Source organism: Cupressus sempervirens, chromosome 7, assembly GCF_028749045.1.
Source record: "Cupressus sempervirens isolate cs-2001-9-10 chromosome 7, ASM2874904v1, whole genome shotgun sequence".
Taxonomy (NCBI): Eukaryota; Viridiplantae; Streptophyta; class Pinopsida; order Cupressales; family Cupressaceae; genus Cupressus; species Cupressus sempervirens.
Window position 1 is genome coordinate 546,503,386 of NC_143124.1, and position 15,188 is coordinate 546,518,573.

The 15,188-nt window shown below is 37.1% G+C and overlaps 1 protein-coding gene across 2 annotated transcripts in view; it reads right to left on the bottom strand.

Moving 5' to 3' along the window:
• LOC149547931 (Phosphoglycerate mutase family protein) overlaps nt 1–15,188 on the bottom strand; it is a 245,922-nt gene that overhangs the window by 127,770 nt on the left and 102,964 nt on the right. For both annotated transcript variants that reach the window (XM_089791971.1, XM_089791972.1), the window contains exon 3: nt 14,709–14,837. In XM_089791971.1, the coding sequence (XP_089648097.1) occupies nt 14,709–14,837 (129 nt within the window). The remainder of the gene's footprint in view (nt 1–14,708; nt 14,838–15,188) is intronic.

The following is a 15,188-nucleotide window of genomic DNA, read 5'->3' on the forward strand; positions in this document are numbered from 1 at the left end:
TGTTATGAAATGCAGGTATGCTGGAAACTCACAACTCCTTCACAAATCAGTCAACCTCTAATCTCTCCTTAGCCACAATAAAAACAGTAGGAGAGGAGAACAAATTGTTTTACAACAGCAACAATTTTGCAATAACACTTCACTGGAACTCAATCTCAACCCTTATACTTCATCAAGGGCTTTGAAAATTAAGAACCTCAGAAAAGCCACAAAGGCAACAAAAGAGAAAATAATATTCAATCAAATGCTTTACTCATCAAATGGGCTCATATTTATAATCTCCAAATGGCACAAAGTTTCTCAGATAAACTTCACTTAAGAAGCTTCCCACACACAACATTAAAACATAATAAAGTGTCCTATAACCTAATTTATTAATTGCTTTTGCTCCGAAAATGACCTTTTCCACCATAACTTCAAAATCTGACATGTAAGGCCACTGTTTCTTGTTCTCATGATTTAAAACTATTCGTCCCGGTTCCAATGAGCTATGATACTGAGGTGACCAACCAACAACAATAACAAAAAAAACAACCGCAGCGTATTTAGATGAATAATAATAATTCACCGTCTTGCAAAAACAACTAAAGAAGCATTAGAATCAAAATCTGACAACACCAAAGTGATCCTGATGATAAAAGATGATGAATGAACCTGACGAGGTGACTTACTATAAATAGACACTCCCTCCAAGGTTCTTAGAGCCCAAACCGAAAGCCCGAAATAAAAATTGAGAGCATCCTCCAACTCCTCTAACTCAACTCAGCTCATCGGAACCAATAGATTGACTTACTATAAATAGTAAGTCCCTCAAACGGAGCCAAAACACACCATAGGCTGTTGGAAAGCCTATAACCACACAACTAAGACCTTCAAATCCTATTGTCATCTCATGAGGGTCGCGATGGTGAATTGACCTAGCCAACTACAGGAACCTGCTAAAAATGGTGACATTAGAAACTGAAATGAATCTGACTCTAGATGTCGTAGGAGTGAATATATCATAGGAAAGCTTGCTTCCTCGAACTATGCAAAGTAAGTTGTCATACACACTATCAAACATATGTGCAACTAAACTATGCACCTAAAAAAGATCATGCTTGTGAGAGTCAAAAGTAAAACCATATGTACTCAGCACCATGTACACATCCCAAAACTCCTCTATGAGCCCTATCTAAAATCCTGATGCACAAGAAGGATCCCAAACACTGAACAAAAGCCCCGCCAAGAAGAACATCCTTTGACATCTATTGATCAACTTTGAACTCAAATTCACCAAGCCCAAAGTGGTGAAGCAGATCAACGAGACCCGACCAAACTTCAATGCTAACCATTTAAGCACTAGGGACCCAAAGCACGCTGAATGCACATCCATCTGTACCATGGAGATCAAAACATCTGAAAGTGCCTATATCACTAACACCATCTCCATCTTCTACAAGGCTCCCATGGATGTGCTCGCTCTACAAGTAATCCAGCTTGCAACCACTCATCCCATCTATTGTGGATGGCAAATATTTAGCCCCCAAAGGATGGTACACCCTCAGAACCAATCCACACTGATGAATCATCAAATCCTCTGTGTGGATCTAAGAAGTCGTGATGAATATTCTTCTCTATGTAGTCACGATAAAAAGCTCCCACCTCGATCGAATGCTAACTGTCATAGTTTTGAATGTAACCCCTATTGTTTAGCTCATCACCAACATCTGCAATGGATGTAACCATAGGAGAACCCGATGCAACATGTGGGTTCTCGCTACTCTCTACAGATGCACTCATCCCAATTGTATCATATGCACCTATAACTAGGATATGTGGCCACATCTCCAATCTTCTCACAACCATAGCCTATGGATATCCAATCATCACCAACTGCCACTCAAGATGACTAAACTGTAACTATAGCTAGGGAAGACTATTTTGCTCAACTCCATAGTAACCTCATCTAAATGCGACTGACTCCTTGAGGGTCAACTGAGTACACTGGAAAGAGTCCAGAGTCACCTCAAACGCATACGTGAGCTCGTCAACGTACTTGTCCTTTCCCCTCAAGGCGTCATATCATATAAAGTATCTCTCGAGCAGAAAATTCCGATCTACTAACAATTGTAAATAATTTTGTCTCATAATCCTAATAGACTCTCAAAGAACATGAAACTCCTCGAAGGAAATACTACCATCACAGTTCTCATCTATCACAGGAACGCCCCAACCATATAGAGCCAACATCTATTGGACAACGTCAAAGTGCTCTAAAGTTGTGGCAATCATACTGTTGCTAACCTTCAACTGCCCAATCAAATAATAGGGAACATGTGTAATGTCCCCTTTTTCTGGGACATTATAATTCAGTTTTGTCGGCTCACTTCACCTAGGTTTCGAGGGCAAGAAGGTTCTTTATGGGGTTCCATTCGAGATTTGACCTAGACATTTTCAATTTCAGACCCATCAGAGCAGTTTTGGCTAGTTGTCCGGATGCTTATTATTTTTAGTAAGTAAATAGAGCTCAGTATTCTTGATATCCCAGTGTTGGTTTGGAAGCGTCTTGCCAAAAGCTTTCCAACGAGCTATTGCACGTACTTATCCGAGTTCATTTGGTCAGTTATTTTAATGCCTGACGATTATATGGTTTACTGGCTAAGTGACTTTTAAAGTTCATTTAACTTGTCACTTTATTTTAAAAGGTACTATGTTCACTTAAGTGACTAAAGGACAAAAAAGGTGGTTTATCCCACATTGCTTAAAAGAACGTGCATCACATTGGGAAAAGTGATAAAGTTACAACAGGCTCCACATGGGAAGATATGAAAGATTATAATATTTAAAACAACTATTAATCTGGGAGCTGGAAACAGTTGTTGGTTATTTCTTTGAGGATGCAAACCCTTGAAAAAGTATTTGAAGGTTGGACGCAAACCTAGCCTTCTTACAGGTTTTATCTACATTTGCCAATCTAACTATTATTTCTGTTTGTAAGATTGGATATTTGGATTGTTGCGTGTTATTGTGTTGCTGTTGTATAATACAATAACGTTATTTGGCAACCATTGGTGTTTAATTACTGGTTTATTTATGTATTTCTGAATATTGGAGGAACTAAACAAACTTTCCTGAGCTTTCTTATATGCAAATCTGCTAGTTACAAATCGATTAAAGTTCTGGAATTTATATCAAATGTTGGTTTTCTTTTTGGATTAAAATCTGCAAGTTCATATCAAGGGTTTTTTAGTAAAATATTCGAAAAGGGATACTACAACATGTAATCAATGACTCTTGCACATGTCCTCAAACCCAAACTTAGCAGTGTGATAAGAAACCATATCAGCATCCCTAACCTTGTGACACATAACATCATGTGTGCTATCATCCTCACTCACATCAACAACCAAGGTAGTGCTACTAGGTACCTCAACGAATGTCTCATTTGAATACGTAGAAATTGTTGCTATATCAATCTCCTCCCATGCTTCCACTCCCCATATAACTACAGTCCATGTGAGTCACAATCCTAAGACCTATTATCAACCAATAAGTCCCCTAAAGTATTTGCTTAAGTCTGATATGACAAATCATACTCATCGCAACATGAATCATCCTCATAAATAATATCAATAGTACCCAAATCAGGAGGACTAACATCATCCAGCTGTAAGACCTCTATTGTCTCATGTTGTTGCAAGCATGGCTCGCTACTGTCACAAAAAGAAAAATCATTATGGCACAAATCTGCATCATGAGACTCACTTCTAACACCCGAGTCCTATGTGTCAACACAAGGGAACTCTATGCAACCATTACCTACATATGGAAAAAGTCACTATCTCCTACATAGGCTCACTATTATGACTGCTATCATAAAAATCAGAGCTATTGGAGCTCATATTTTCCATACAATCCTCAATACTAACACTCTCGTCATGTGAGTCAAAACTCATAGTGATACCAACACCATTCTCCACACTCACCCTGTCATCAACACCATTAAGAGTCTAAAAAAAGGGATTGTTGTCATAAAAATCAGACCCTAAATGACTAACATTTTCATTACTACCAACAGATGTAAGGTTGCCATCAATGGTAGCTATCATGTCATCGGCATATTCAGGGTAACTAGCTCCTGTCTCATGTAAATGTTGGGACTCAATACAACTGCAAATGTTGGGACTCAATACAACTGCCCTCAAGCAAGTCTCTCATAACCCATGTTCCTTAGAAGAGCCTCCAACATCATGTGTATGAGGACTAGTAGCTACCCTACTAAGAAAAGGCTCCACCACCTAATGGTTGTTGGGTGTTGAAGCTACACTTATAAAGTCCTCCTGATTCTCTTTCTATTTTCTCTGCAAGGAAGACTTTTTAAAAATGGAAAACATATAGCTTGCACAATTGTCTATAGCTACCAGATTCAAAAGTAATTCATCCATCATTTTCTGATGTTATCTAGGTTTTTCCATACTTTCCATCAGGGCATTTGTTTGCCCCCTAAGATTAACCTTGTTATTCAATTGGTTTCCATGTTTACTTGTTTTCTTATGTTTTTTCATAACTGAAATAACTGCAAAGAGTGTCGGTAACTCAAATAACAACAGCAAGAACAAAATAATAATAATTCTTCCCTACCCCACAGGATGGCAAGAAACCGCTCTAATACTACTATAAGAACCCCAATTGGTTCTAACTTGAGAAACACCAAATTGCTTTACCTTTTTAGATGTTTAAGATTTTGTCAAGCACATTGCATGAAACGTTTATCTCGTTGTCTTTTATTCTCAGATTGTATTTGTTTGCTTGAAATGATTTTAAATGAAGTTTAAATGCTTGCAAATGATTACTAGGAAATCCAGGTAAATAATTGGAACACAAATGCAATCTTTTTTAACCATTTGAATGCATAAATATGGCTTTTACATGTCAAACATGCATCTACAGCCAAAAGACATTTTTACAATAATTTGGCATGTAGTCTAACTTGCACATTAACTTCATTTTTGTTGATACGAGTTTTGTATCACTTACATAACATATTAGTAATTGAATATCTGATACGAAGTATCAAACATACAATTCCTCTCTTGAAAAGTTATTGCTCCTGGGATATGAGAATTAGTCCAATGTTTCTTACTCTTGTGGATACTTGCTCAGTTCTATCGATGTGATTTGCTGATAATCACGTAGGCGGCCTTACGCTATTCATTCAAGGATGACTTGGGTTTTGGTGGGATGATGGAGATGGTGGTCCGATGTGGATACTAGATGGTGTTGATGGAGAAGGTGATGATGATGGAGGGTGAATGGTTCTTACGACTGGTATTTTCTAACTCTCTTCTCCTAAGTTCTAAGTCTTGAATTACTTGCTATCCTACTCCTACTCCTATAGATGGAAGACTAACAAATGGACTGGGATCGAACCTAATGAAAGTTAACCAGCGGCCTCACTTCCATAGGTGCAATGATTCAAAGGAAAAATAAACTAGTGTGCCACACAAGGCTTCCCCACAAGCCGCTAGGATGCTAGTGGTTTAGTATTGATCCCTATCAAACATCTACTACTGTTACCATACAACTATCCATCTGCTTTACTCCTACTTAGCAACTTGAAATGAAATTTGCTTCAACAACTTGAAAAGAAATCTACTCTAACTTTTTGGAAGTAGAAATCATGCAATAATACCAAAGGCCCTTAATCACCATGCAAGTCACAACAATGAGAAAGAAATAGCGAATTTTGGTATTAGCTTATGCAACAATTTTCTCTGACCCTTATAAATGAGAGCAAATGGCCTTTTATAGATGCCAAAATTACAACCAACGGTAGAGATCAAAAGCAAAACTGACGATCCATTTTGAATCCTAGAAACCCTAATTAGGGTTGCCACCCCATCGGCCAATGAGAAGATGCCACCTTGTCAATGGACCAATGAAAAAAGTGTAAAAGTGGCAACCAATGAGAAGGCACCAAAATGGCAGCCAATCAGAAATAGACACTTGTCCTATTCTAGAAGAAAGGGAAATTGCCACTTGGGCTTACATTAAATAATCTTCTAATATGACTCTCCCCTTTTCTTTCGTTCTTTTAGCTAAGGCAATGAACCTAGTTAGCCTTTTGTTGAATTCCTCTATAGGAGGACAAGGTGTGTGCTTTATCTTGAGCTCAGCTGATTTCACCATGTTGCTTGCTGCTTGTAGTGTCTTCTGATGATCTTTCTCATATTCCTTTGTGAATCCAATGAAAGCATTTAGGGAGGAAAGGGTGTTCAAATGTTTCTTCTTAATGGCAACCTTTCCTAGCTCATCCAATCTCAATCCAAGTTTTGTCTCATTGATATCCCCTTCTCTAATGTTTTCAAAATCAAGTGCTACTCCAATGTCGCTCATCATGGTTGTAATGAAAGTGTCGATGCCTGGGCTGTGCTGTGTAACCGCTTCCTATGTTTCTTTGAGTATTCTCAATCTGGTAGTCAAGGCGACAAACCAAGATTCGATCGTACCTAATCCTCTCTCATCAACCAACTTGGCCCTCTACAAATATGCCTCTAGTAGCTCAATGAACGCTTGTAGCCTGGGAATAGCTAAATCTCTGATGGGAAGGAAATCCTTCCACTCTTCTTCAAATATCCTGAACTTGTTTCTAACAATCACCAATGACCGGAATGTCGAGATGAAGGCAAGAAATTTTGCCCATCTTGGATTGTATCATGGATCCAACCCCTAACTTCATGTAGCTAAGCTGATATCTCTTCTAGGTTGCTCCCACTATTTTGAGGAAGGGCTGCCTGGTGCAACTGTTGGATGGGCTAGCAATCTCTCCAATATTTTTTTTCGGCCTCCAACTTTACGATCCTTTCATTTGCCTTCCTCAACCTTTCTCTAATTGAAGCTATACCCTCCTGAATCTCTTCACATTCCATATCATCCATGTTTCTTTCCCAAGTTGTGTTCCACTATCTCATATTCCCGGGCCGCAATCTCATCTACTGCCTTATTGACTATTGGTATAGCAATCTGAACCTTTCGGTGATCATCATTGTCGCTCCTGATTACCTTCGCCACCGTCTTTGCCATTTGTTTTTGGTTCTCACTATCACCCTTTTTTATTAAACCTCGAATGTCTTCCGCCGTTTGGGCAGTTACTACCTCGCCTCTTGGCATAAGCATTTGCCTTAACCATTGTGGTGCAGTGCATCTCCCGAAATCTGAATTTGGTTTGACTAACAAAGCATCACCAATGGCCTGGAGTGCTTGACTTATTGCCTCGATGTCAATTGGCCCATCTTCTTCTTCACTATTTACTGCCATATCATCTCCTTGTTGGTTTTCTGAGAGAGGGGAATACTCAGTGCTCTCACTGTAACCACTTGATTTTGAATTAGAGCTTACTTCTACCGCGGCCCCTTTATCACTTGAATTGACCTCTTGGCTTCTAGCCTCAACTATGCTTTCTCTTGATGGAACTGTATCGGTATGTAATTCTACTGCCCTTGTGACTACTTCCAAGGAAGGATCCCCCCAATCAATTGGATTCAACTTTGTTCCTTCTACTGTATCATAATCTCCTCTCAACACATTACCATCATCTTCCAATTGATCAGGAATATCAAGGCCTCTCCATTTGATATCTCTCATCATGTTCATTGACAATCTTGAGAAAGCTAGCTTTCTCACATGAAAGTCATCCTTAGTATTGGCCCAAAAGTCTTCAATAGTGGGAACATGCTTAAATTCATTTTCATGAGATACCTTGATAAGACCATTGGGATCAAACCCTTGCCTTGCTCTGTACCATCCTAGATGATACCATTCCAATTCCTTCTCTGCAGTTGCAAAGGCGGCCCGACTGGGGCAACTATCATTGCCAATTGCGAGTGAGAAGGTAATGCCTGCTTTACCTTCATTTCTCATTATTCTATCATAATGCTCAAGTTGCCTAGCCAATTCCATCGAAACTACCTTGTCGGGAGGGTATCTTGGAAGCCTCTTGGGACAAACTGTACTCCCTGCTACTCTAATGTACGTGAATTGCGGAAATTGGATGAACCAACTTCCAAACTTCTTTATCTTTGCCTCTACTTCTGATAAAAGTCTCTTAGTAGGTGTCCCTTGTAGTATCCTTACTTTCTTCATGGCAAAGGCATCGCAGAATATCTAGTAATCCTTGTTGTTGTGCAAGTGAAGCTGTGGATAGCATTCATGCACCAAATATTGTCCCGGCCCCTTGCCAACTTCTCCTAAAGCCTTAAGTCTTGGACTCTTATACAATCTAGCAATTAGGTAAAACAGATAAGATCCCATGTAGAATTGCTTTTGGTTTTGCACGGTTCTAAGTTGCGATTCTAGGTTCTCGCTTATGATCCTAGCCCAATCAAATCTTCTTTTCCCCTTTTCAATTTCATCAATGAAGAAGTACATCCATTTTTCAAATTGCATACCTTGAGCTAGGCCCATGATCTGACTGAGAAGTGCTATGAGATCGCCGTATTCTGATTTGAAGTCCGCCACTGTAAGCCTTAATGATCTGTTGACGCCTTTCTTACCCTCGTGTAACCAATTCTTCTTTAGGTGTGTGAAATAGGCCTCCTAGTTTTCCTGAAATGATTTAGCTGCTTGATCCATCATCACTACTATCATGTTCTTGCACTGGGGAATGTTAAATGCTTCTTTGATTGCTTGTCCTCCAATGTTGGCCAACACCCTCTTCCCTTCGCCAAAGATGATGGATTTACTGATTAGATCAAACCAAGATGCACATTCCATAACCAATTCCGGACAGAGCAATGTAGGAGGAAAAGCCACTACATGCACAATTTCACTTCTGTATATCTTTTTTGCCAAGGGGGATTGTCCTTCCTTTAGTCTGTCCTTTACCCATATCATGTCTATTGTACCGATATCGGTGCCAGTTATTCGCTTCATTTTCGAGAAGAAAGGTGTTTTGGGCATCATATCCTCTTTGTCTGTCTTAGTGTTTGTCCCCTTAGGATTCTTGCTTGTACTAACATCCTCCATCTCATCGCCCTATTACGGGATGGTAAAGTGGTGGACAATTAGACTAGCAAAACCAAGGGAGGCAATCCTTAGACTAGAACGAAAGAAGGAAGTCACCTTAAGGACCCCTTTCAACTCTAAATGATTAAAAGTCACCTCTACCAATAGCCGGATCTTGACTCTTTTGGAATTTAGGATCAGACCTTGAGAATTTCAAATCCTCTTGCAAATCAGAAATTTAAACACTTCAAACTATCCACCATTTGTCCATAAAAATCAGAGTTTCCTCATGTATCTCCTCCAAATAAAGTCGCCTAAGTCTGATGTGAAAAATACAGTCCCCAAGTGGAGAAAATCAGACCTCCATCATAGATCGCCTATGGCACAAAGATCAGGTCTGCCCTAAAAAAAAATGCTGAGTGGAAAGTTCTGCCTTCAAACAAATCTGCCCAAGCATGAGAAGTCTCCAATTTGCCTTCCAAAGTCACCTAGGGGATAAATCGCAGCCCTAAGAGAAGGAGAAAAATCTGCCTCCAAGAGAGATCGCCAAGGTCTGAAAATGGTTGATTGCAAACAAAATTGCCCAAAAATGCAAGAAAATCTGCCTCACAAAAGAAACCGCATAGGAAGAGAAAAGCTGCTCCAAGTCTAAATTCACCCAAAATGGAGAGAGGACCGCTCTTGCTAAAATCGCTAACACCTTGAGGAGGAGAAGTGAAAAGTGAGGAGGAAATGGGAGAGAGGCCTCCTCTTATACCCAACTTTCCTACTTCCTCCTAGCTGGCCGACTTGGACCCTGGGAGCAAGAAAAACAATAATTAATGCAAAATTATGACCCACAATTAAATACTTAGCTAGATATTAATTTTGCAAAAATGAAAATTGCTTTTTTAAATTGCCAATTAGTTCCAAGTTGCAAAAAGAAATTAAATAATGCCTTGGAGATGTTAAATACTTCCATTTAATGAGGATTTAGTAATTAATATGTCATTAAAATCGGATTTTGGCTAACCAAAAGCCATTTTTCAATATTAAATTACTAATTTCATTAAAGGCAAAAAGTTTTCAAGGCGATTTTAATCCATTAAAGCCAATTTTTGCAAAAAAATTTATCCAAATCGATTTTGCTATGTCATTTAAATTTTTTTGACAAAAAATAAAATCACTTCGAGTCTAAAATCGATTTTGCAATTTGACTTCATCTCAACAAAATTAATTTTTTCACCAAAGAAAAATTTAAGATTTTCCAAAACTCAAATCTAACAAAATTTCTCCTTTTGAAAATTATTCAAATTCACACAGTTATATCCAAATTTTCAAAAGAAAACACCTAAGTACAAATCTACAATTTTATCCTACCAAACGTTGCCTCTAAAAATTTTATCCGACCTTAAGGATGAAATCGGTTGCTCTAGAAAATCAAGCGAAACCGGGTGAAAATAAGCTAAGTCTCTCCTACTGGCCTGAAGGTGTCCAAGGCTCAAAATTCTCGAAAAATCAAAATTGAAATTGTTGGACAACCCAAAAATTTGCCAAGGCGATTAAGAAAAAAAAGGGAGTCCCCAAAACTTTGGGGCAATGGTGTGAAAACCTCACAACAATTTTATTATTAATCAATAACAAGGATTAACAAGGCTCACACTTATATGCAATTAACTTAATTACTTAAAGAACCTGGATGGTCTTGGTGCCTGATATAAATATTGTACCAAATTTGAATTTTCCATGCCAACTCTAAACACTTTCAACTCTAGGAATGTTGCCAACAGTTTCAACGTTGGCCTCTATAATTCCAAATAAGCCACTATTGTAGCAAGACAAATCGCAGCCTTAGACAGGGTATGGCTTCCCCAAATTCCTCAACGCTGCCTCCTCTAATTAGACTGCTCAATGATGTGCAAATGCAGATTCAAAAGTCCAATTGCAGCCTCTTGTAATGCCTTCCGGCAACAGACTAGTAACAGTCATAAAGGCAAATAAATTGCATCTCAAATAGTAAGCTTTCTTGTAGAAAATTGCAGCAGACTGAAGGATAATCTGGTGTACAAAAACACCAAATTATCAAGTCTAATTCCACAAGTAATCCACACAATTCACTGTGCAGCTCAACAATTCAAAGTGCCAACAAAATGGAGGAATCGGTCCTCTTCTTCAGCCAATGTTGAAACCCTCATGAATTTCACAAATTCATAAAATGCAAATGATAAAAGATGATTAAATCAAAGGTAGAGACTTGCCTCTACCACAATTAAAACCAAACTCTTTTTCAACACACCAATGGCCAATAGTTTCTTCCATACACTTTTCACTTAAATGCAAACTTTGCTTTTAGTTGCATATATGAATTTGTAACAATATAAAATGATAATCATTTACTCCAAACTTTAATTAATTCCTTGAAATAGGCTTCCATGAATTAATTAAATAAATGGTCCCTTCCAATGATGACTCAATCCTCAAGTGAATTATAAATGTTAAATAATAATTTTATAATAAGTCATTTAATGATTTAATAATAATTTGGCCGCTGAAATAATAATAACTCCCAAAATACTTATCCTTTAAATATGTCATTTGAAACAGGAGTCGCACTTCTTATTTCTCCATGTGACCAAATGCACTTTCCTAAAATAGATAGGGTCCCTTTCAACCATCACCAGACTTGCCATAAATAGTAGGTGCATGAAACTAAGCCTAAACAAAGTCCTATCTAAGTCAAATGAAGACAAAACTAGAACATACTAAATTGGAAAGACGACAAAACACTCCCATAATCGAGCCTTTGCCTCAAAAGACCCTCTATCCACAATAGTTAGCCTACAAGGATCACAATAATAGGCCAATCCCTCAAACTTTGATTCTAGCAAAAAATGGGGACATTACAGAAATCTGAAGCAATAGAGATAAAATATGCATACTTTGTCAATACAATCGTTAACTTTACACCTTGGATAAACCTATGGAGTCCATGAATGTGCTCTCCCATTTTTGCAAAGGAATCGATAGGGGGAGACTGTAATATCCCCAATTTGTAAAATTAGAAATATAATTAAAACAAAAATATAAAATTAACACTGAAATTTATCAAATGTGTACAAATGTGTAACCTATTGAATTATTAGGATCGCTACAAATGTACTAACATTGCCATTGTTATAGTGTATTCCAAATGCAAATTTGAATCTCATATAAATATGAGAGGAGACATAAGAGACACGTCTCTATGGTTTAATCATCATTTAATTAATAATAATATATTAACAAAAACAATAATATGTAGAACAATATATATAATATATATTATATTATATACAATAATATATATTATTTAACATGGATGAGTATATATAGGAAATGATGATTTACGAATAACAATATTGTATCTTGGATCAAATCAATCCGACTAAAGCTACAACCTTAACACTCCCTCTTAGCTAGGGAGGATTTGTAGAACACATTATGCTCTCAACTATATGAAGAGATATCATCTCAGTATGATATTCCTGGAATGGCATATTTAAGGATATCAACATAAATCTATCAACTTAGATGTTATCTTTCAATATAATCCAAAGTATGATTTAACGAGAAATATCAATCATATGATATTCATCATACATATATTTTTTTGGTATGTGCACGAGCATCAAATCCTTGAGGCCTACCAAAAGAATATGTTATATCCTAGAAGGATATGAGTTATTTGATTTCCAAGACTCCAGAACAACAACTTAACAAGAAATCACAATGTCATGGTCTCTATCATAACAAGTATCATGATCTCCGACACTCTGGAACAACAATGTAATGAAGTCTAATCATGATACGTTCGTTATCATGACTTCCAACACTCTAAGACAACAACTTAATGAAGTTTTTCATGATAACATGTCTACCATTTATAAGATCGTCACCTTACAATGGTTACCTTCTGTTTATATATGTCAATGAAAAATCGTCACCTTGCATTACATATCATATGCAAAATAGTAACCACCATGAACCAAGTCAGAGGGTGGTACAAGGGCTTTCACCTCAATTCTCTCTCACAAAGAAGAATGCATTACATGGAATTTCACTTCGAACTTTTCCCTTATAGAGAAGAGATCACTCTTCAAATTTATCCCTCTAAACAACAATCCTAGGAAGTCAAGTCCTCTAGTTACTCCCTTAGAGCTCTCTCCACCTAAGGATGCCTATCAAACTCCCTCTGAATCTGATATCGATCTTCCAGACTTTCTGGTGATAAGTCATTACTTCCTCATTATGTACACAAGAGTAGGCCCATCAAAATTATGCAGTCACACACATGTATCTCTAGACACCCTCTAAGTATCAATCTTCTAAGCTCTATATCTAGTTTGATCATCACATGACTAATGAATTCTAGATCACAGCTTCTTTCAAGCTACTGTCATAAGATTGAGCTTGCACAATATTTTGGCAGCATGTGTGAAGTACCAACCTTCATTTCTTGTAAGAACGTCCTCAGACATAAAGAAAAAAGATCAAGGCAGATGAATCTTTAGTATGTATAGAATTACACATATGAGAGAGACTACAATGAGTAGATAAATGTAATACTCAAAGATAAGAGTACTTATCTGTACATGAATGAAACATCTCCCTTTTAAAGATGGTTCAAGTGGGAGTGGAACATTGTTTATCATTTACCCCCACAATGTGAACTTCCCACTCTTTTGTCAAACAATTCTGCGTCATATTCAAGTATTAAAAAAGTCTTAGTTATTTTGTCAATGCCAAAAGATCACTCCAAAATAGTCATAATTTACCGCTATAAGAAGATGATAACTCTTTTCATCACTCTTGCCTTGAATGATGACATATGGTGAATCAACTATTCATTATCATCAAAGATTGCTTCAAATGTAAATATCCAGGTACATAAAATTTGTCACCAAGACTAGCTAGATTTCCATGTGGCTACAAGAATGACTTGGATCATCTCTTGATTAACTTAATTTTCCATGATAAAATTTGTATCTCTGAATAATCTCCAAGACTATCCATAATAGAGTACATGGACCTTAAAATATAATAAGTGGATGTGATCTTGGTTTGTTGAGATTATACTATATTTCTTCTTGAGAGTCCTTGTTCTCTTAGGAAATCGACATATCCTCGCCCTCTAGATTCTTATTCAATTTTTGTTTCGATATATTTATTGTGCATCATTGGACCCAATGTTGGATATGTTAGCTTCCCTAACTAGTTCATGTCCACAGGATATCAACCCTCATTGTAATGCCCCTCCTAGGAATATAATTTATTTAACCAATAATACTGAATTAATGTTTTGATTTGCTTCCTTGCCATACCATAAAGCCCTTATTTTATATTTACATATTATTCTATGTTCCACAGTCAATACTTCATCCTTTGATTGCTGGCAATGTATAAACTGCACCACACATTTTAACATAACATAGGCTTTTTTATAACATTATTTCTATATGCATCTAATGCCTTCAGGCTTGTATGTTCAGAACAAACTTCCCTCTGTTACAGAATGTATAATTAGCAATCTATTTGTAGAAACAATCCTAGTAGAAATTGAATCGATGCCACTTATAATTTTCTCTGCCATTAGTGAGTCATGCCCTCAAGCCCAAATGAAACTCATAAAATTCTGCAGAATATCCCACTTCAAGGCAAAAGTTGCACTAAATGATTCTCTTAAGGTAATTTAGATTCATGATTACCTTTATTTGAGAACTATCAAAAGGTATGTTCAACACACTCGCAACAGCTTCTGTTGTTTGCCTTGTCCGAGTAAAAGGTGAAAAGTATAAGTGAACCTTTTCAATAGGAATGTTCTCTGATGTAAGCTCCTGCAATGCAAAGACAATGATCACTAAGGAAATATCTAAACAGAAGAAATACTTTAATCTATACAAACAATTACACAAATAATCTGAATTCAGAAATGATGAAATATATTATTTGTTGAACTTCTCATGCACGTTCTAGTAAAATGTTGTAATTTTAACATATAGCAAACTGCCAATTATTTTGAGGACCTCTTTGCAATTAGCGAGCTGATTTTGTTGTAAGCATAAAAGAAATGCTAAATTTAGATGAATAGCCTACATAAGTAAAATATCATATGGTCACAAGAGGGACATGCATAGAATATGATTTTTGTAGATCATTCCCAGCAATGATTTGGTCATATTTACTCA